The sequence below is a fragment of the Artemia franciscana genome, chromosome 19 (assembly GCF_032884065.1).
Source record: "Artemia franciscana chromosome 19, ASM3288406v1, whole genome shotgun sequence".
In the NCBI taxonomy this organism is placed as follows: Eukaryota; Metazoa; Arthropoda; class Branchiopoda; order Anostraca; family Artemiidae; genus Artemia; species Artemia franciscana.
This window is the reverse complement of record NC_088881.1, coordinates 912664-937147: the sequence shown is the minus strand read 5'-3', so window position 1 is coordinate 937147 and position 24484 is coordinate 912664. Positions and strand designations below refer to the sequence as shown.

The window sequence follows — 24484 nt, the reverse complement described above, 5'->3', positions numbered from 1 at the left end:
CTAAAAGGAACTCTTGGCCATTTCCCTGCGATATTCTAGTGGTCTTCAACCACTGAAGAGAAAACGACGCATCAGTATGACCCAGGCAAGAATATGCCAATTTTTTCGGGTTTTCAAGGTAGGGGCTCAAAAACCTTCGGTTGTTGGTTTTTGACAATGGCAATTCTAATGGCAGGCTTCTCATTTGGACTGGGAAGTATTTTCAGTGGGATTTAAAACATTTTCCAAAATTATTAAAAAATTCTTTTTGTGATTACTTCTTAATATTAAGCGCAAACTAGATAATATTCATTGTTCATGATCAGCTTCAAGTGGACATTCTTTCACATTAAGTCATTTTTCTTAATATACAATTTGCAATCTTTTTTAGGAGTTTGCGACCAAGATAAATATTCAGATTATTTGTTAGGCATATCCATTCAACAGAAAAATGATGGTATTGAGAAATCGATACACCTTTCATTCTGCCATGAGCTGTACAAACTCGAAAGCCTTTTGAACAACACAATTACTCCAAGACAAAAGAGACTGTAACAACAATGCCCAGGTATAGTTAAAGCCCATAAGCAGTCATTAACCATGGGTAGAGGGAGGTAGCAATTCCGGCATACGAACATAAATTAGAAAGCAACAGTTTTGGTTATATCTATCACCCAAAATACTAGTTTATAAAAAAGTAAAAGATGCTCCCGTATATCAGCTGTAGAGTCCACAAAGAGAGACACATTGATTATCATTTCACTTCTTTTTCAAGCAAGATAAATTATATTGAAATTGTCTCTTAATTCAATTGAGAAACAACATTCACAAAATCTGTATATGAGTCATAACATTACAGGATATCTATTGTTTTCTATAGCCTCTATTTAAATTTCTAGACAAAAAAGCTGAAGAAAGCATTATATCTCAGAGACTAGCTTTCATTACGAGCCCTTTTCTGGATTTTAAACCGAGCCCTATGTTCAATTGGCAAAAGTGAAAAATCTGTAAACATTGACAGAAAATTAATAACGGAACATATTAAAGTATAATAGGGGCTTAATTTGATGTAATTTAATAGATATAATAGGAATTTAAATATAATAGGGGCTTAAGTGTATAAGCAGAAAACATAGTATAAAGAAGTAAATAAGTAGAAACAAGTATATAAGTAGAAAACATAAGAGAAATGACAGAAAATAAAGACGGAACATATTAAAACCATAATTATGCTTACAAACTGAAAACAGTGGTCACAATATTAAACACTGGATGATGAATTCAAGGACTTTACCAAAAAAACTATAAGTTCCTAGACTTTCCCATATTTTGAATTTTCCCTACTTTTATAGGTTTCCGCTAGTCTGCTAAAATAAAAGTGAGTGAGACGATGAAAATAAGGCAATTATCAAATAGTGTTAACCAATCGGTAACCTCACCTTAATTTAGGGTAGCCATTTTTTTATGGGCAATTAATCAACACTTTCGGCTCACAAGCTTAGATAAACTGGGTCTAAATTAACCCAAAAGATAGTAAACCAGTGAGATTAATTACCGATAAGGTCGTATTCAGGGGGGTAGGGGGTTTGATCTCCACCCCAAAATGTCAAAAACGTAACAAAAAATTAAATATAAATAAATTTTTTATGCGTTTTTTGTAACCCTCCCCCCGAAAATATCCCCCCCCACCCCACTAAAAAAAAAAATCCTGGATACGGCTGATTTTTAAGGAGTAACAAGACTTTCCAAATAAAAAGAAAACAGGTAGGGGTGAAGGGATAAAACACGGTTTCATCATGAAAGAGGCAATGAACAAAACGGAACTTACACTCGTCATAATGGAAATTCGACAGATCCAGAGACTGGGTAAGTGGATCATAACGCCGCTCGAGAACCTGTCTCAATTTTATTTGCACTCTTTCGTCCACAGGGATATTTTGGATGGGCATGCGCCTGGTCTCACCAAATTCAATCTATAAAGAAATAGAAAAGAAATAACAGAACTATTAGGGAAAAAAGTAATCTTTTTCCTATTTTGTCCACAACTTTTCGTTTGTGCGACAGTGCTGAAGCAACCAAAAAAGCGCAAGTGAGACAACTGGCAATCCTGAGAGATTTATATTTCATGGTTATACTAACAAGCATCGCTTGTAGAACTCAATACCCTGACGACGCTTACGTCTTCTTAAACAAACAAAAAAACAATTAGAGGAATAATCAGAGGAATTTCATTTTCAAACAACATTAGTCACTTAAACAGATTAATCTTACCCCTTTGGAGATAAAATATTCACTAATGCTTTTGTATCTGCTGAATTCAACCCTTATTCATAGTTAAATAAAAAAAAAAAGTTTTCCCACTGAAATTAAGAAGCAATATAAAAACTTAAAACTAACAGAAATTATTAAGTATATGAAGGAGGAGAGGGCGGTGACCCCCTCTTTAACATCTCGCTCTTCATGCTAAAGTTTTTTGGTACTTGATAAACAACCCTTGTATTTAAGGAGTCATCCTAAAAAAAAACTGGGACAAAATTCAAACTTGAAGGTAAAGAGTGAGGTGTTGAAGAGGGGGATCTCCTGAGGTCTCCTGTATATCAATCAATTCTGTTATGGAACTCCATCCCTTCGGATGTCTCTCTTTTTCTTTCTGCAAAGGCATTATTTCGTCAGGTCTTTCCAGTTCAATAATTTTTCTCTCTTTTTTAATTCTATCCTAATTTGTATGTCTCTTCTCTTCTTTTAAAATCATTTTCAGCTATATGTTAAATCTCCTTCTAAATCTTTTATCTGTTAAATATCCTATCTGTTAAATGTCCTTGACTTGTTCCAGTTTTTTTTTTTTGTATATATTTTATAAAAGTATTTTATTCTTGTTCTCTGTGGTCCATTACAAGCAACTCTTCCTGGGCCTAGTAACTGCTTTACTTTTGTAATAGTTTTTCTTTTAGTATTAGTAAATTGATTGATTAAAAATCCCCCTTCCCCACGGAAAGGTCCTCCAAACAACTGAATCATAGTGAAAATTCACCACGTACATCACCACGAATAAAACGGAGTCAGCAAAGAGAAAGTAAGACAAATAAATATAATTTCGTGTAGGAATTCTTGCAAATTCCCCTAGTGTAAAATATCCCCTGAAAAGCTTACCCCTCAGAAACTTCTCCATGCAGAAAATTCCTCCCCTCTACCAAAAAAATACATGCGTCCTTCCCAATACCAAAAACAATGGACAAATTTTATATCTTAAAAAAATTTCCTTTGGGGCTGTGGGGAGGGGAGGGAGGGTCAGGTTATCTCCAAGAGCGTAGTTATTGGGAATTTCAACAATGTTGAACAAAATGACTATCTAAAAATTTTGATAGGACGAATTCGGGGAAAAGGGGCGAGTGAAGGGACCTAGCTGGCCTCTGATCTTTTTGATCACTTAAAATATGTCAATATAACTTTCATATACGTCCGAATGAGCCCTCTCTCAGTTTTCTGGCCCCATTGGTTTGATACAATAACTCATAAAAAAAACAAAAAAAAACACGCGTCCGTTATCTTGCTTCTGACAAAAATACAAAATTCTTCAGTTTTGCAGATAGGAACTTATAGGAACTTTAACCCTGTACAACAGAGTTCTCTACTACTTTGAATCAGATGGTGTGATTTTCATTACGATTCTTAGACTTTCAAGAGGCGTTTCCCTATTTTTCGAAAATCAGACAAATCCTCTCAGGCTCGTAGTTTTCGATGGGCAAAACTGAACTTAGTAAATCTTACGTATTTTGAGTCAGCTTAATAAGTAGATTCTTTTTATATAAATTCTGTTTTTTAGAGTTTCAGTAAATATTGCTCCATACTTACAGTTCGTTACCACGAAATGTTTTGGTATGTAAAAATCAGAACTAAGATGCTCTGAAGGTTTTATAACTTCTAATATTTATCTTTTATGTCGCACAAAAATTCCACTCTATTACTGATTGTGGTACAGACTTGCCTGAGGTTCAAAAATAACTATTTAATTATGAGACAAGCGCTGATGAAAATAACCTTACTATAATTGAAACGTCAATCAAGTAACAAGACAGACAAAGAAAAAGAGAGAGAGAGAGAGGGGGAAGAAAGAGAAGGACAAAGGGAAAGTGAAAGAGAGAATGGAAAAAAAAGAGACAAGGAAAGTAAGAGAGGGAGGGAGAGGGGACAAGGCAAAAAATAAGGGAGGAAGGAGGAGGAAATAAAAAGAAACAGCAAGAGACAGAAGGATTTTCAAGTTGGTAATTTCAAAAATAAAACCTAATATTGTAAATCAAAAAATTAAATAAATACTGTTCTTTAGTAAGAAAGAAAAATACAAAAAAGCAAGAATAACATATGTTAAATATGATTTTCAAAATAAAAAACAGACTAAAATATTGCCAAGAATCATCATGTAAACAAAACCTTACAGTTTGGCATGTGTTTAAAATTTTTAAACGACTCAAGCATTATTTTAAGCTTTTCTTTGCTCTCTAAGATAGAAAACCAAATACAAATAGGCATACCTTTCCTTGGACAGGTAGCGTTATGTGTAACCGTTGTATCGCACTAGCTGCTTCAGAAGATTCCACAAAGAAAAAGCCAAACTCTCCGCGCAGGTGATACTAAAAAAAAAGAAAAGAAAAAAACGTCAAGGATCATACTTATCAGAATTATTAGAATCCCGTGTAAAACAAAGAATGAATAGAGAACGAGCCCCTCCCCCCCCCCCACTCCCAAAAAACACTGTTTCGTCCATACTTTACGTAGGCTACAATTTCCTGTTTGGGAATTTGGATGAACAAAAGCAACAATTGAGACTGACCAGCTCAATTGTTTATTGGGCGAATTATAAAAACCCGGCCAATTTGCCCATATTTTGATGGAGTTGAGCAGGCTTATGTTAATAGTCACATTATTCATGTCACCAAAGATGCTCTTGTGGCACTTTTTAGGACATAAGACAATTTCTTAAATGGCACCCACAATTAATGGTATTCCAATTCCGAATTAATTACTTTCAATAGGTCTTTTACGGCAACATTCAAGGCAAAAGAAATAACAACAATACAGTGATGGTTACCGCAACCATCTTTCTTACATTAGTTAACAAGGTTAGTTAGCATAAATAATAAGATATGATACAGTTATAGGCATTGAGTAAGCAACTATAAAAAAACTCGAATAGTTTTTTAAAGTACTTACGTTTAAAAGCCAGCTACAGAATACCGAGGTATTTCATGCTTCCAACGGATATTGCTACCACTTTTATTACATAGAGTTTTTACTTTTATTTTTTTTTTTTTTTTAGCAAGCGTTACTAATGACTACTTCTCTTGCCCGTTGTGAATAGAAACAGCAAGGGTTTATCTTCTTTGTCATCAAACTACCAAAACGGCAATTTCTTTTGATTCTGCTTCCTTTTTAACCACTGATTTCCTTCTTTTTAAAGTTTCCCACCATAGGCGGTTTTAGAAGGCACTTGCCCCAGGCAAATTTTTTTTAGGGGCACAAAATTTCATTATCCCAGAAATTCCCAAACACTGCCTAAATTATCGCACTTGCAAGATTTATGACCTAAATTTGCGAATTTAGGTCTATTACTGTTGAGAGGGATCCCCTTTTGCGCAAAGTCTGCTAAGGGGGTTGATAATGTAGGACTGAGATAGGAAGAAAATATACATCAAATTTAGATAATGCGGCAATCTTGAATCACGTAGGAAGAGTTTGGAAGAATGTAATTGTGTCAATAACAGCCCTTGACAAGTTTCTTTACTTTGGCAATACCATTACTATGGGTAGAGCCATTACTATGGGTAAAACCATTACTATAGATAGAGCCATTACTATGGGTAGAACCACTACCATGGGTAGAGGATGCAGGAGACAGGATGCAAAAAAGCAGAAGGTTAAGTGTCTTGGTCATCTTACGATATTAAGGGAGATCGAGAGGACTGAAGAACTAAAGTAGAAATTCAGGGTTTCAGAGCAAATAGTAGTGAGTGAAGGTAAACATGGGGCAGAAGCACAGCCACTAGAGAAAAAAAGAGGAATATACGAAGCATATTCTTCACGTTGTTCAAGATTAATTTTGCACACAAAACTTTACAATATCATGCCAAAGGCAATTTTTAACCTCACTCAGAGTGGGTATCATGTTAAATTATGTTTTAGGGTTAATCGGGATTCTCACATGGTAAATTATCGTTGATTTTACAGGAGTGCCTTTTCAGTCTACGGTTAATTATTCCCTACGGTTATATACGGTTGTATTATTAATAAATAAAAGAGGATACCCATTTCCAAAAAGTATGTCCCTGATAGAGACTAGTTCTGCTGTGATGTAGAAATCAGAACAAATGATTAGGGCACGATCGACGAGAGAGATTACGACAGCTCTTTTAACTTGTGGAGGGTGGTTGGATTTGAAATGTAAATATCTATTGCTTTCTGTTGGTTTTTCTGTAAAGAGTAAAATTGAGCTTATCTAAGCTACGACTAATTAGCACATCTAGGAATGAGATTTTATTTGCAATTTCAATTTCTAAGGTAAACCGTAAATTCCTATGATATATATTAAGGTGATTTAAAAAAGTTCATTTTCCCCATTGTTCCAAAGTGAAATTACGTCATCCATGTAACGTCCCCATAAGAATTACATAAGGGACATACTTTTTGGAAATGGGTATGCTCTTTTATTTATTAGTAATACAATTAACCGCAGACTGAGACGATAATTTACCATGTGAGAATCCCGATAAGCCCCAAAACATTATTTACCTCCCATATATCCCAAAAATCACTAGGAATCTTAAAAAGTATGCACACAAACCAATCTGTATGTTGTATTTACCGATAATTTGAACATCATAGATCTCCTAAATTCTGGTAAAAATAAAACTCCAGCTACTTGCCAAAGATGTGTCTATCAAATACCATACGACTGTGGCAAATTCTATGTAGGAAGAACTCACTAGAATTTCGAGAAACGCCTACAACAGCATACAGATGATATCACCAAACTTTTAATTTCTAATATTTGATTCTGCTTTAAGCAGCCCTGTTTTTGAAAATACTAGTCACAAAATATTTTTTGAAGAATCAGCCCTTATTAGCAATGGTAAAAAAGGTAAAGGATACAGCATTAGACTTTACAGTCCCTACCGACGGTGCTGATCTCCGTTTCTTGGCCCTTCAGCCAGGAAGTGCAATGGGGGGTTGGGGGCCAGCCATCCTGTGCTTTCGCACACCCTTCCTGTTTACCTTCCCCAGATTTCTCCAGGTACCCATTTAGAGCTGGGTCGACTCTGGCTAAGCTTACAGAGTCACGCCACTGACCCCCGTCCCAAACTGAAGAATTGGGTACACCGGGATTCAAACCCGCGTCCTTTCAGACAAAGGATCCCAAATCCAGCGCACCAATTCACTCGGCCAGGACGAGTGGATGACCTAGGCATAAAGCAAGTAGTTTGAGAAGCAATTGAAATCAGACTTAAGATTAATAATAATATTTCCTTACATAGGGACTTGGAAGAGTATTCACTAAATGCTCTATGCACAAATTTAATTAAAAATGACCTTACAAAATATTATAAAAACCCAAAGATATTAACACAGAACATGTCACAAATAGACCTATGAGATCAGCAGCCAAAAAAAGCAAGGTTGGCATTAAAAACATGTTTTTAAGTCATTCTCTTTCATTTCGATGAATTGCCTCGTTTCATCACAGTTGATATATCAGTCCTGGTTGAACTTCGCTGAGGTAAGGATGCTGAGACTATTTTGAAAACAAAATTCATTTTAGTTTTTTTGATTTCATCCTGTTGAAAGTTTTTTTTCTTCTTAATTACCTTTGTATTGCTGAGGACGGCCCTTGGACATAGGGCCGGAATGTTCATTCTAATTTGTCACACCCTGTAGAAGGGTGTGTGAAAGCACAGGATGGTTGGCCCCCAGCCCCCCCCCCATTGCACTTCCTGGCTGAAGGGTCATGAAACGGAGATCAGTACCGCCGGTTTGGAATGTTCATTCTAATTTGTCACCCACTTACAATAAATTCCGAAGAAGTATAAAAAAAAACAAAAAACTATTATCTTGTAATTCATTACAAAACTACCAAGAGTGGGGTTTGATTGCAGAGCAGCTTAAAGTTTAAGCAGCACTTGCAGAAGTGACACTTCAGGTGCTCCAGGAATGGATATCCCAATGTAGGCCCAGGGAGGATTCTTCCGGGTCCTCTGAGTGAACGCTGTAAACAACCCTGCACTTAAAAGCAGTAAAGACAGCAGAGAACAGTTCTAACAGGCGGTGAATCCTTTTTTGAAACGTTTTGGTTTGTGTGCCTTGGTGCAAAAACACGGCAAAAGTTGGACTTCACCAGGACTGAAAACCCTTTGAAGGTGATTCCATGGATTTGAGCTAGTTCTGGATTCAAACTTATCAGAAGATCAGAAAGCTGCAGCAATGAACTTATCTAACCTTTTTTGACGTGTCTCCCCAATCCCTGGTAAAAGCCTTGGGTATCCCCCCTACTAATATATGTACCAGTGAAGAGGAATATTATTTAAGCTGCTTATATACTTTAAACTAAATAATTTTTTAACGGAAGAGTAAATTTTTTAGCCCCCCCCCCTAAAAAAAATACGGCAGCTTCTTCTGGTTATAAAAAGTATAAAGTAAAATACTTACATATACAGGCACAAAAGGTACGGGACAAGCTTCAATTATCGATTTGAGCAATTCATCTTTTGTAGCCTTTACATTCTTGATCTGAAAAATAAGAAAAAATAAGTAGAGAAATATAGATATATTTTCGACCATATATAAGCAGAAAAATATTCATTAGCCAAGTAAATTGCAGTTAATGATCAGTAATGCATGATGATCAAAAATCGTATGATCAACTACTGTTAAAAGAAACTGACGTGATAAAAATGCAGCACAGACATCACAGGAGTCTGCTTTTTATGATGATTGAATTAAAAAAAACTATGTTTTTTTTTCTCTCAAATGAACACAAAAACAGGTCTAGCTCTAGGCGTTCTCTCCCCTACCCCTCGAAAAATTCCCCTGGATAATTTCGGATGTTCATTAAAAAGGAAATTGAAATGTCTACTCACCTGTTTAAATCAGAGGCAATGCTACAGCGTTGTCTATAATAAAGAGCCATGAGAGTCCAAGGCATTACTTTTCATTTATTTTTTGCCAGAGGCACTTCATATGGTCGCATAAACTTCGGAGGGGGCTCATTCGATTGCAAATTAAAAGTTATAGTGCCCTTGTTAAGAGGCAAGAATGATTGGAGAGCAACAAGCAAATTTTTTTTTCAAAATAGTCCAAAGGTCAAATAACCATGCCTCCAAGTTTGACAACCTCCCTTCGAGCCCCCGGGGCAAGGGCTGTAAACTATGCAAGTTGCCTATTGTTAAGATAAAAGGTTTATATAAAAAGGGTAGTCGTATAAACTCTGGACGGGCCCGTTCAATTGGAAATCGAGAGTTGCAGTGCCCTTTTGAAGAACTAGCCTACTTCTGTATAGTAGGGGGTGCTGCCCCTTCCTCATCCCCAACCTCCCCGTTATGATCGTAGATACTTTGGAGGATGCTCATTCGATCGGAAATTAAGATTTCTAGTCATTTTTTATAAGCCAAAAGTGATTGGATACCAACCAGCCCCTTTTCTAAAACTATTTTTGATACACGGCCCTTTTGTTGCCCCTTGAGATATATAGTAGAAATTTTGAGGTACCTATTTGGTACTTTATTTGGTACCTATTTGCGACTGCTCAATTTTGGGCGTTGGAAAATTTTCCGGGAAGAGGGAAGAAATACCGGCTCCTGCAAAGAACAACCAAACTAACTAAGACTAATGGATGGTATGCTATATTTAAGGAGGACACCAGCACCAAAAATACATTGTTCTTTACTCTTAATTTTAACAAGTGCTTTCCTTAATTTATTTTTCAATAGAAACAAATATATTGAAGTAGAAATTGGATGTACCTGTTAAAATAAACAATTCAATTGCAAATAGAGGATAACTGAACCCTCATTTATTTGAACCTTGTGCAACTGAACTTCCGTACTCAGTTTTTCAGTATTCTACAAATATGAGACAATATCATGGGGTGAAACACAAGTTAGAATCTCTCCAAGTTCAACCTTGTTGGAGTTGTTTGTTTTTTAAAGACATAATATGTAGAAATACCTGACAAGATCATTCATAAAACAGCTTGTTCTGCTTTGAGCTTCTACATTGTCAAATTTTGAACTCTCCAATGTAGTATTTAGCTGTTCCTGAAAAGTTTCTCTCAACTTTTTATCATGGAGTCTATCAGTGTCAACAGCAAAACATAGCTTTTTAATAGTTTATCTTGACAGGTATTAATGTCATGAATTCAAAAAAGCCAGTTTTACAGGGTTAAAAAAAAACAAAACAGTTTTTCTTGTTTAGTATAGCATGTAGAAACAAACAAGTATGAAATAAAATAACCGAACTAAGGTGGACAACTCCCCACCACCTAATTAGAATCACTGTTTTTTAAGCTATTCATAATCCGTAAAACATAATACAGGTCTGTTCTGTTTTGAGCTTCTACATTGTCCAATTTTAAACTCTCCACTGTAGCATTTAACTGTTCCTGAAAAGCTTTTCTCAACTTTTTATCATGGAGTCTATCCGTGTCAAAAGCAAAACATAGCTTTTTCATGATTTATCTTGCAAGGTATTTATGTCATGAATTCAAAAAGCAAGTTTTGCAGAGTGAAAAAAGCCAGTTTTTCTTGTTTAATATAGCATGTAGAAGCAAATAACTATGAAATAAAATCACCAAACTAAGGTGGACAGCTCCCCACCACCTAATTAGAATTATTGTCTTTTAAACTACAATTACAGTTGATATCAAATTTGTCAGTAGCCTCATTGTAACTTACAGTTATTCTATTCCAAAGTTCAACCCCACTAGGAATATGCCTTGGTCCTCCTCTTCTATAGTCACGCCTTGGCTCTTGCCTTTCTTCTTTAGCATAACTTAAATCTTCTTGTAGCTGTCTATCAAAATTGTATTTCTGCCCCTTTTTCTTCTGACGACCAATTCTTCCGTCCCGAAACCGAGGAAAATCTTCTCTTCTATGATGCATCCTTTGATCATAGCTTTCCTCTGAATCTGAGAGAATAAACAAATTACTTTACTCAGTAAAATAAACATAGAAAAACTCCCCGTTTTTATCATATCATATAATCAGATATTCTTGTACTTGTAGATCTCTTATTATTACAGCATGGTGGGTTGTATTATTATATACAGGGTGGGTCTCTTATTATTACAGCTGAGTGGTTGGCGCACTGGTGTGGGAATTCTTTGTCCAAGGGGCACGGGTTCAATCCCAGTTGTGACTAGTTATTTAGTTTGGGATGGGGGTCAGTGGCGTGACTCTGTAAGCTCAGCCAGAGTCAACCCAGCTCTAAATGGGTACCTGGGGAAATATGAGGAAGGTAAGCAGGAAGGGTGTGTAAAAGCACAGGATGGTTGGCCCCCAGCCCCCCATTGCACTTCCTGGCTGAAGGGCAATGAAACAGAGATCAGTACCGCCAGTTTGGACCTTAAGGGTTTAGTGCCGTCTTACTACTACTACTACTTTTACTACTATTACAGCAGGGAGTGGAGGTGGGACAAAGAGCCAGAATTAAAAATTTTGGAATAAACATTTTGTTGATGTTTTTTACCTTGTCCTTACCCCAGAAAATCCTCAAATCCAACCTATTCAAAAGTGCACACCAATGTTTATTGTGAATAGTAAATAATCACAATGAGTATTCTCAGACGACTCAATAGTCCATTTTGGATGAAAATACGTTTAAATTACAAAAAAACAACAATAAAATATCAACGAAAAAGAAATCAGAGGAAAAAACTGATAAAAAAGTATTAAAAGATAGCACATGCTAATAGTGAAATATTAACACATATTACAAAGTAGACATCTAATAACTAGACTCAATGGAGTGTTGTTCTTGGTCTTTTATCTGTGTTGAAGTAAAGCATCTGATTTGTTGCAGTAGATGTGGTCCAGGGATTACAGTTGCAGAACAATACTAAATACAATTTCTTCTAGGGAAGATTTTTTTTTTTTACTATTCCGCCTCTGTTGTTGGCTATAAAATTAAAAAACTACAAAAACAAGTTATATGGGCAAAAAGCAATTGTCAAATGTAAATTCTAAAAAAAAAATTGTCTTCTATTTCCACAAATCTCAGGATTAGTATTGACAGCTTTTTGTCATAAATTGCAGGGGTTTTTTGACCATTTTGTGCATACAAATTCTTTGAAGCACAATTATACCATTCTGCATCAGTTTCTATTTTACAGACGAAAATACTAAATTAAAATGTAAGACAAGCAATTTTTTAATTAATATCTTTATTCTCTCTCAGAAGCCCATAAGCATTACTGAAGATAATGATTGACAGTTGCTTGAGTGCTACAATTGCCCAAATTTACGTGTTATGTAGAAATTTGAAGTGCTAAAGTAAAAAAAAATTGCATCTATCACATCTTTAACAGCAACACACGCACATTCCGTTTGAGTGTACTTAATTTGTTTTTGGTTTTTTTTCAATTTTGCCCTTTTTGAGGTATTTCTATTGTAATAGAATTAAAAATGGATCCTGAGCTGACCAGAGCGTTGAATGGGAAAATACACATGCAAAGATCGTATTTAAGTGTATTTAGATTAGTGTCATGCATAATAAATACTGAAACATATTTTGATGTGAGACAGATAATGTAATTGCATTTTCTATATCTATAACACATTGCAGATCATCTGTTTTCTAGAAAAAGTGGAGGAAAAACTAGAAGTGGAAAAAGCAGTCTATCTAGAGTTACCGTTTTTTTTGTTAGTGTTTGAACAAGTTCATCAGCAATCCCAGGACTCTAGCTAGGATTTTCTTCAGGGGAAGGGGGGCTACAATAAAAAAAACACATCGAAAATTTGTTTATATGCAAATTTGCTTCACTTTTACAAGTTGGGGAAAATTCCAGGGGATGGGTGTGCATGTTCCTCCTCCATCCTAGGTCTCTTAAAAAAGCCTCCCTTTTTACACCCTCCCATTTCCTTGAATCTTTTCTTACAACATTGTCCCAGCCCATCCGGGGACAACCTGCTTTTTGTTTGGCCACAGACAGTTGGCCAACAAGGAAAATCTTTGGCAATATGTCATCCTTAATCTACAGAATGTGTAGATGCCATCTCAACCTTCCTCTCATTATAACTGTAGTAAATGGGGTAGTACCTCATTTTTTTTTGGTACAACTTACTGTTTAAAATAGGGTCAGTCAGTTGGGTACCCAAAAAAATCTGTTGGCAATTCCTCTTGAAAACATCTAGCAAATGTCTAAACTGGATTTTAAACTGTATTTATGCAGTTTTTGCTATAAGAGCTCTGATTTTCCTAAAAAACAGCTCAAATAAAAAATTATAACAGAATCCTATGTTAGACTGAAGATGAAGTAAGGTGTTTTTAGAAATATCCCTGTTAAATTAAGCAATTACTTGACCTAACTGGGAAATAAAACTTTTAGTCCCCTTTTGGTATAACAGAATCCTCTGTTAGATTGAAGATAAAGTAAGGTGTTTTTGGAAATATCCCTGTTAGGTCATACATTTGCTTGACCTAATCAGAAAAAAAACTTTTAGTCCCCTTCTTTTCCCTTTCTGGGAAAAAAATATAACAGAATCCTCTGTTTGACTGGAGATGAAGTAAGGTGTTTTTGGAAATATCCCTGTTAGGTCAAGCATTTGCCAAGGCGGAAGGTAAATTAATCATGAGTTGACTAATATTGAATCTACTTGATTTCTAGGCTACACCAATATTTTATATGTTGCTTATGCAGATGATCTCTTGTTGATTAGTAGAATGAGAAATGAGATTGGGCCTAGTCTGCTTAGTTGAACTTGTTTTTTGTCTTTTTTCTAATATTGGTTCAGCTATGAATGTTGATGGATATTAGTACCTAGCAGTTAATGGAATTAATTTAAAAACAAACTTTACGAAATAGAAGTTTTCGAAAGAAAAGTAAAGGTCATATTAAACTTAAGATTAGAAGAAATAGAAACCTATATAGCTCAAACTCAAAACAGCTAGAAATCACTACTAAAAATTAAATGAAACCCAAAACAAACAGAAATTAAATAAACAATCATAGCAAAAAACATGCAACAGGTACTTAAATAAATGAATAAATAAATCTTAAAACAAGTAAAGCTTAGGTTGAATATGCAAATCAAGCTTAAAATGAACAAATATACTTTTCTTTTGAGGCACAAATGATTTCTAGCTGTTTTGAGTTTGATTTATTGTAGTTTTCTATTTCTTCTCATCTTAAGTTAAATACAGCCTTTACTTTTCTTTAGAAAGCTTTTCAATATTGTAAAAAGAACCAAAGAAAATATTTGTCGAATAATTCTTTTTGGTAAAGTGCCAAATATGCAGTAGGCCATATACCATTCAAGAAACAGGCAGTAGCTACACTCTTGTTTGTAGTGAAGACAACATTCAGTAAAAGTACATAACAACTACCCTGTGAAAACGACTATGGTCTAACAACCAATCCTTTATAAATATCAGACCAATCTTCAGTAATCAGCCCGGTTCCACAAGAAAGACAGCCAGCATTTTGAAGGGGGCGAAAAGAGCCATAAGTTACTGAGAATGTATGCTTATAATTAAAAGAGGAGGGCAGGAGGAGGGAAAAATAATAAATCCCACCCAATGTAGGCAAAGCTGAGGGGGGACTGTAAAAATTATTCAGATTAGTTAAAATGGCATCTAGAGAGGTATTTCTCCTAGCTGTTGGTATTTTAACTATTTGCTTAACTTTTAGAGAGGAGCACATTGAATTCATCTTAAGTTCATTGGCATCACCAACCAGAAAAAGTCAGGTGTTTGGGTACTTTGAGATAATAAAATCAGCACTGGTCTGCAACTGCTGGAGAAATTTGCATTGTGCATCAATATGTTGGCTAGGCAAGCAATAGAAGACAGCTATTGCCATGATATTATAGGGACAGGGGAGTACTTTAGGTTTAATACTTAGCTAAATGATTTCATTGTACTAAGATAAATTATGAACAGGAATAATTTTAGGGAAAAGGTTGCATTAGGAAAAAACATGACACCTCCAGGTGTTATGGAGGATTTCTCAACCACTGATTTATAGTAATTTGAATTTTGGACTACTTTGAACAAAACGGCTATCTCAAAATTTTTATCAGACATATTTAGGAAAAGAGGCATGGGGGTGGGTGGGTGGATTTATGGGTTTGGGGGGAAAGGGCATGAGGGGGGACTAGTTGCTCTCCAATCTCTTTTGACTCTTAAAAAGTGAACTAGAACTTCCAATTTCCATTCGAATGAGCCCTCTCTGAAGTTTATGCAACCATCTCTTCCATAAACACTACATTCTGACCTTTGAACTATTAAAAAAAAGAGGCTATTTCAGAATTTGTATTTGATAGGTTTGAGGGAAATAGGGCACAAGGGTGGGGACTAGTTGCCCTCCAATCTCTTTTGACTCTTAAAAACTAAACTAGAACTTTCAATTTCCAATCAAATGAGCCCTCTCTTGAGCTTATACAAGCATCCCTTCCGCAACAACCATATATCCTACCAGGGCATAACTTACCATGCCTTCCCCTGGGCCCCAAGAGATTGTGTTGACCCTGGTGTTTTTGTTATATGATCTTTGAACTATATTTTAAAGAATGGCTATCTCAAAGTTCTTATTGAATGGGTTTGAGGAAAATAGGGCATGAAGGGGGGGGGGCGCTAGTTGCCAATCAAAATCTTTTGAATCTTCAAAAGTGAACTAGAACTTTCAATTCCCAATCAAAAGAGCCCTCTCCAAAGTTTATGCAAGATTCCCTTCCATAAGAACCATTGGCACAAGAGTTTTTCTTATCTGAACTTTTAACTATTTAAAAAAATTGCTGTCTCAAAATTTGTGTTGGATGGGTTTGGGTAAAAATGACGTGGGGAGGGCTATTTCCCCTCCAATCTCTTTTGACTCTTAAAATGTGAACTAGAACTTTCTATTTCCAATCAATGAGCCCTCTGTGAAGGTTATATGAGCATCCCTTCCATAAGAACCATATATGCCCCCAGAGCATAACTTAGAATGCCTGCCCCCTCGCCCCTTGAAGGTTGTATTTTTACCTGAGTTTTTCTTATCTGACCTTTGAACTATTTTTAACAAAATGGCTATCTCAAAATTTTTATTGGATATGTTTGGGGGGAAAAGGGCATGGGGGGGGGGGTAGTTGCTCCCAAATATCTTTTGACTCCTAAAAAGTGAAATAGAGCTTTCAATTTCCAGTCAATTGAGCCCTTTCTGAATACTCATACAAGCACCCCTTTCACAAGAACCATACATACCCCCAGGGCATAACTTACAACACCTGCCCAAATACCCTGGCGGGTTGTTTTGAAACAACCGTTTTTGCTATCTGACCTCTGAACTTTCTTTTAAGAAAAATGACTATCTCATAGTTTTTACTGAATGCATTTGAGAAAAGAGACAAGGGGGAGGGGTGTGCTAGTTGCCCTCCAATCTCTTTTGGCTCTCAAAAACCAAACTTTCAATTTCCAATCAAATGAGCCCTCTCTAAGTTTATGCAAGCATCCCTTCTATAAGAACCATATGATGTATGTCCCCAAGGCGTAACTTAAAATATCCCCCTGCTGCCAGCCCTGGGGGGTTGTGTTGACCCTATAGTTTTTTATATATGACCTTTGAGCTATTTAAAAAAAAAAATGGCTATCTCAGAGTTCTTATTGGATGTGTTTGAGGAAAAAAGGGCGTGGAAGGGGTAGGATAGTTGCCCTCTGATCTCTTTTTATTCTTAAAAAGTGAACTAGAACTTTTGATTTCCAATCAGATGAGCCCTCTCTGAAGTTTATACAAGCATCCCTTCCATAAAAACCATATATGCCCTTATTGCATAATTTACAATGCCTGCCCCCCATGCCCTGGGGGTTGTGTTGACACTGAAGTTTTTGTTATAACATTTTTGAACTATTTTTAACAAAATGGTTATCTCAAAATTTTTATTGGATCCATTTGGAAAAAAGGAGCACGGGGGAGGAGGGGGGGGGTAGTTGCCCTCTGATCACTTATGACTCTTGAAAAAGGCAGAAGAACTCTTAATTTCCAACGAAATGAGCCCCCTTTGAAGTTTAGAACACCCCCTTCCATATCAAGTGCCTCTGAGAAAAAAAAAAATTTAATATAACATTAGAGCCAAATGGCCTTTACTATATACAACACAATAGTGTTGCCTCTGAAATCACCATCTACAGATTTTGCACTGTCATGTGGATCTTTTTCCATCTGCTGTTCTAATGTTACTAAGTGGCTTGGCACCCATACTTAAAACATGCTGTCAGGGCTCAGTGCCAAAGCTTTTGTCAACATTAGACAAAAGCTTCAAATAGGCTACAGGAAAATTGCCACTAATTGTGGTTGTTGCTTTATGTTGAGCACTAGCCCATATTTATAGTACCTTCTGTAATCGCCATGCTTTATTTATTTATGGTATGTATCCTTTGCTCCAGAAGAAGGAACTTAAATTGATGTATTTTTGGTGCCTGATATACCTGCTTCATTTGCCTTAGTCTTACTGTGATCAAGCTATTGTTAGTAAATATGGTGCTACAGATATTTCATACTCATTGAACAGATTAAGCACTGTTTTAGCTGATGATACTTTTTTTTCTGGATTGTTTCCACCCCCTAATCTGATTGTTTTGCTGTTAACGGTTGTGCATTATATGCATGTTTGTTGAAGTTTCTTGTTCCTAGTTCTTCATATTCTACAACCATCAGACCCCCCCCCCCAAAAAAAAAAAAAAAACATGTATATATATACACACGTGATCTTTTTTTTAGCAAAAAATTTGAAATTCAACATTTTTGCAGGTGGGAGCTTCGGACCCCTACAGTAGGATTCACTGAGAAGCTGAATCTTATGGTGCAATTCTCATAAATCTTCTTTGACTTTTTGGGGATGTCCCTCTTTTTTTTCATTGCATTTGATAGGTAACACCAAACTTAATGAATCTTATATATTTGATACATCATAAATAGCTTTCTTGTGATGGCTTTATTGATATCAAAGTTATGTTTTTATTTTATTTATTTATTTATAATATTATAATATAATATTATTATAATATATATTAATACTATTTAATTATAATATATTATATTATTATAATAATATAATAATATAGAATATAATATATATAAATATATAATATAATAATAATATAATATATATAATAATATAAATAATATAATATAATATATTATTTAATTATATATTATAACTATAATATATTATAAAATTATAATATTATTATAATATAATATTATTATTTATTTATAATATTATTTATTTATATTTATATTTATTTATTTTATTTTATCAAAGCTATGTTTTTCAGAGTTTTTGCTACTACTGATCTGAGTTGCTCCTTATTTACACTTTGTGACCACAAACTGTTTGATACTACCTAAGTCACAATGTCTTCTTGATAAATCGTCTTGTTATCCACCATTACCAGCTCATTTTTGTTTAAGTTTTTAGCAACTAAAGTTGCATTGATATTAATCTTGAAACCTACCCTTGCACCCTTAACTAACATAACCTTTTAACAGTTCACTCATTTTTCTAACACATTCATCTAGAATTCTTAAAAATCAACAATTATATAAGTCTAGGAGAGCTTTACTTCCCTATTTGATTTTGTGTTCTCCCTTTGCCAGTGCCATTCTTCTTAGGACAAGTTCATCAAAATAATCCATTTAAAAGGGGATAGAACACAACCTTGTTTAACTCCTGATTTAAAAACAAACAACTACTAACCTAAGTTCCTACCTAAGCCACAGCAGGAGTATTAAATATAGTAGTGGTACTACATTTAATGCAGCCTACACAAAGTCAAAAGGCAATATACCCACATGTACATAGTTTGTTTTGATTTGACTCAGCACTCCCCTCAACATTCCCTGAAACCTTCACCTGAATGTCCTTGGCCTTCTTAAAACATATCATAGAACATGTCCCCCTTTTACAGTTAAAAATACTATATTTACACAATGAGAAAATTACAGAGCCCTTGTCTCAACAACTACAGGGGAGCTGTCATAATCAGATCCATAGTTATTGTACATTTTAACTATGCTGAATATGTTGGCTATCTCAAAATTTTGATTGGATGTCTTTGGGGGGAAATGTTGCATGGGAGCAGGGCTTGACTATAAAAATACACTAAAGTTTTTATTTTCCAATTAAATGAGGACCCTAAAGTTCCAATAACTCCTTCCATAAAAAAACACCTTGACAAAAAAAAATATGATGTGCCCATAATGTTCTTTACTTAGGCAGTACTATGGTGTTGCCCACAATCTGTCTGATATATGAATAAATGAAACTTTGAATAATGATTTTTTCTTCCCAGCAGTTTAAACTTGTCCTGCATATTTGGATGATAAATTTGAGGAAGTTAATGTCAGTAACAGAGGGTTGAGATGTTTGAGGTTTTAAACAGTTAATTCATTTACCATTGAAAGAAGTTGATTCAAGTTGATAGCAGAAATAAAAGAGAAGGATATTTTGACGAAATGAAAAATCATGATGGGAGGGTTGTTGCCTGGAACTGATGGAATTCCATTCACGGCATGGAAGTAGTGTAGGGTGAGTATTACTCCAATTTTGAGTTTAATATTTTTGGAATTGTTGTGTAAACCTAATTGACCTGTGGATTGGTCTAGATCTATTTTAGTTCCATTTTATAAGAAAGGTGCCAGGGCATTGTACAGTAGTTATAGAGGAATTAATTTGGGTTACAGTGTAAGTAAGCTTTTTAGCAAGGAATTGTGTTCTAGGTTAGACAAATGGTTGGATTCACAAAGTAATATGATAGATATTCAGGCAGGGCTCAGGAAGGATTATATTTCAATAGATGAACTATTTATATTGCAAGTGTTGTTTGGAAAATATACCAGAGGCATGAAAAATAGGTTACATGCAGCTTTCCGGGATCTGAAAGGAGCTTTTGATGAAGTTGTAAGATATTTTAGCATTCTTATTTTTAATATGTTTATGAAACATTTATAAAAAATTTAACTTTGCTTCTTTGTTTTCACTTGAATAATCCGTTTTTATGGCACTTCATATTAACCAAGTGACATATAGCAATTGCAAATTCTGTAGCAATGTTGATCATGCTCAATAATGATTCTTAAAAACCTGAAGAAAGGCAAAACAGAAATCTGAGACCAGTGGTGTCAATTACAGGAGGGACAAGGGAAACACCCCATACTCCCCCTCTAGATTTTTTTTCTATATTTTCATTGAAAATGCCTTTATTTGTGTTTTCTTTGAAAGAGAACAACAAATACACAAAGAAGACTTATGAACAACTTACAGATTTGTTAGCAGTCTTTAATGATATTTCCATCATTATACATTTTTCACAAATATATTAAAATAAGAATGCTAAATTACCTTATAACTTCATCAAAAGCTCCTTTCAGATCCCAGAAAGCTGTTCTGGCTTTCTGGGGGAATTGTTATGTCACTTGTAATTACCTTTCCATGTGTCATCTGGTATTCAAAAGAGTAATTAATGTAGAGTTCAAATATTGAGAAGACTGTTTGTTTAAATGAGAATGTAAATATGTGGGAGGTTGTGAGAAAATTAATACAATCTTTTCTCTTTAAATTCAAATAGGCTAGGAAAAAACAAGCCATATCCAGGAGGGCTAAAGGGTATGAAGTTGGAGAAAGGTCTGAAACCTTTCTCCAACTTGTATAAACATAACGAAAATGAATATAAACAAGTCTTTCATGCATTTCAGAGTTTTTTTTTTTATAAACATTCCTCAAAAAAATCTTTAATACCCCTTCCCCCCTGAAAATTTCCTTGATACCACCCTATGAAAGAGATTTAGAAATGTGAAAAATACCAGTTGTCAAATTTTAAGGGGTGTGTAACATTTCTAAATTTTCTATATTGGTAAAACGCCAACAATTGGGAGAAGGGGTTGTTGAAACACAAATATTCAATCAACAAAGTCATAGTTTGCACCAAAGACCCAAGAATTTTGATTCTGCCTTGGCCCAACATGTGCACAATAACCCTCACCACTTCATTTTGTTTGAAAACACTTCCATTATTTGGAGGTCCTTGTCAAAATATTTGCTTGATTTTCATCTTCATATTTTGCTACTGGCTGACAAAATTTTCATTTTCTCAACTATTTGATTTTTTTCATTAATTATATATTTTTCTTTCCTGGTTTCTCACAAAACATTGAGCTTTAAATATTATAGAAATGTGTTGATGCTTGTCTTAAGTTTAATATGGTTCTTTACTTTCCTTTGTAAAACTTCTTTTCTGGACAGTTGTGTTGTAATTAATGTTTATTAAGGGCTTATTTTGCTAGTTTTAAATATATATTTATAAAACTATGGTATAAATTAAATAAAAAAAAACAAGTGTTTTTAACTGAAAGTAAGGAGCAACATTAAAACTTAAAATGAATAGAAATTACTCTATATATGAAAGGGCCTTTTCCTCCTCAACACCCTACTCTTTATGCTAAAGTTTTTTTACTGTTTTAAAAAGTAAAGTTAACAGAACGAGTCAAACTTTAGCGTAAAAAGCGGGGTGTTGAGGAGGAAAAACCTCTTTCATATACAGAGTAATTTCTGTATAAGCATCTCAGGCATAAGATCTTTCTATATATCAAGTTTCATTAAGATTCACAACCCATTTGCAAGATAAAGATACCTCAATTTTCACATCTTCCAAGATTTCCAGTTTCCCCAGCCAACTCCCCTCAATGTCACTGGATCTGGTTGGGATTTAAAATAAGAGCTCTGGAGCACAAGATCCTTCTAAATATCAAACCTCATTAAGATCTGATCACCTGTTTGTAAGTTACAAATACATCTTTCTAGTTTTTTCAAATTATCCCCCAAAGAGAGCATATTTTTTACAGTTATGTCAATCATGTATATAGGACTTGTGCTTATTTTTTCCACTAAATTTTTGTTTCACCTCTCTTCAGGTTTCTAAGAATCATTATTGGGCCTTCTTGAAGAAAATGACTTTCTCTATGCTGTTATGATTTACAAAATAGATGTTATTGACACACATATAACATAAGCCGTATCCAATTAATCATAATTTTGAGTGAGAAATCCCTTAAAAGTTCAATGGCTTACCTCTATTACCCCTGTGTAAAGCCATTTAAAGATAAGATGTTTCAAACATGGGGTTTGTTTAAATGCCTACATTCCTTTTTGAACTATACCATAAAAGGTAATAATTGTTTTTCAATGCTTATGAACTAATTATGGAATATAGTAGCTTAAAAAAAACAGTGAAAAGTTGAATTTTTTGAAGGTAAGCAAGGATTTACACTTTTAACAGTAATATAGGATCAAATTTGACCAAAATATAAGCTGTAATGCATAGCTGTGTTACATAGAGGAGGGGGGAAGGGGTATAGTTAGGGACCTCAAAATAACTTCCCAGGATATATTTTAACCTGTAGACACATCCCTGAAAGTTTCAATTCACTAGCCCAACAACTTTCTAAGATAGCAAGAAGTCAATGGACTAGAATTTTACTGTAACTACCTCTACTCCTTCTCCCTCTAGAGGGCCTTGACCTTTGAAATACATGTGTTATAAAAGTGAAACCTTACAAAATAGATCTTCTGCTTAATTGAAGTACAACAAAACTGTTTTCAGCTTCATAACTTTGCTCAATTTCATTTTATTAAGTTTTAAAGATAAGCAATTACATTTCCTAAATTTTGAAAAAAAAAACATTGATATGGCTCAAAATTCTACTCAAATAACAGGAATTGCATTTTCAGAACTAAAGGTAGAGAAAAAGAAACTGAAAATTAAGGTAAAATGTTGTTTTGTCAAAATTTCAATAGGTATAGACCTGTCATGTAGGCAAATTTCAGGGCCCTCTAGAGGGAGAAGGAGTGGAGGTGGATACTTTAAAATACATTCCTGGGACATACTTTAGCCTGTAGACCCATCTGTGAAAGTTTCATATTCCTAACCTAAACCCTTTCCAAAATAGCAAGAAGTCAATTAACTAGAATTTCCCTTCAAATACCTTCCCAGGACATATTTTAGTCTGTAGATTCATCACTGAAAATTTCATTTTCCTAACCTAAACCCTTTCCAAGATAGCAAGAAGTCAATTAACTAGAATTATACCTTTACAAAATGCAAAGAAAAGTTTTCCAAGATTAAAATCATCCAATCCCAAGTAGCCTTTTTCAGTCCTCTGTAATAGCCCATCCCAACTATATAAACAAATAATTTCCAAGTTTAGGAAAGATCTTGGAATCATATAAAGAATCCTGGTGCATAGCCTACTTCCAAAACAAATGCAGTAAGCTAGCCTAGCATTCTTACAAATTACCCTTTAAGTACTAAAGAAAGTCAGTAAATTATTCATACAAACTAAGCGACGTTCTTCTTCGTCAAAACCTGAACGCTCAGGCCTTCTTTGTCCTTTAAACTTATTCTGTCTTCCCATTTTACTTAAAGTGTTAAATCTCTAGCAAATCAGGCTATTTTGTATATTCGTTTCTTCTTTAAGCTAGTAACAGTGTTACCAACACTTTCGAAAAAAAAGTACCATAAAACGCCCGAAAGTTGTATCACTGATTCCAAAAGTGTATAATTTTGCGTGTTGCACTAAGCACAAGACACAAAATTCTCTTGTGCTACGCGCAACACGCAGAGGATAAGAAAGTACATTATAATAAAGAGAATAAAGTATCAGATATCTTCTTTCAATGATATTGGGAGATCTCTTTTTCCCTGCGGGGACCATTTTGGCGTCATTTCTGCAAATAGTAGAATTTCTATTCAATAACGAACAATGAACAACTTTAGTTTTTTATCTTCAAAACTGAACTGACATTTCAAAAAATAGACTCAAATTTACGTATAACATACGAAATACAACCAATTAAGTACATTCGAGGAACATTGACTTATTCCACATAAAAAACAAAAACAAACAGAAACTATAACTGCAAGTAAAACACGGAGAGACTGACGGGTGGACATAAACTGCAATCGAAACCCTATATGGTACTAAAGGTCATCATCCAAGTCAGAAACTGTAGCGTCATTTGCAGTAGTAGATTTCTTATATTCTCTTCCAGTACTTCTCCAGTTAGGGTGTGTCACCATGCTTATTGGGGATTTCCAGTCCTTGGTACCAACTATCTTAGCACCCGGAAGAGCACTCAGTGTAGTAAAGCTGAGTTCGTTTCTCAACTTGGTCTTGATGAGATTGACATCAGAAAAAGTCCAGAATGAGGCATGATCAGCATTGTCATTCACCCAAGAACGGAAAACTTTTTATTTGAGGACTATCACACCGTTC

At 34.8% G+C, this 24484-nt stretch overlaps 1 protein-coding gene across 1 annotated transcript in view; it reads right to left on the bottom strand.

Annotated features, from left to right (window-relative positions):
* Positions 1-23680, bottom strand: part of LOC136039144 (nuclear RNA export factor 1-like) — a 49795-nt gene extending 26115 nt beyond the window's left edge. The window contains exons 1-5 of the mRNA XM_065722630.1: positions 23545-23680; positions 10917-11149; positions 8674-8754; positions 4509-4607; positions 1808-1952 (exon numbers count right to left, since the gene is read on the bottom strand). Of these exons, the coding sequence (XP_065578702.1) occupies positions 1808-1952; positions 4509-4607; positions 8674-8754; positions 10917-11149; positions 23545-23623 (637 nt within the window). The 5' untranslated portion in view covers positions 23624-23680. The remainder of the gene's footprint in view (positions 1-1807; positions 1953-4508; positions 4608-8673; positions 8755-10916; positions 11150-23544) is intronic.
* Between the last annotated feature and the right edge of the window lie 804 nt (positions 23681-24484).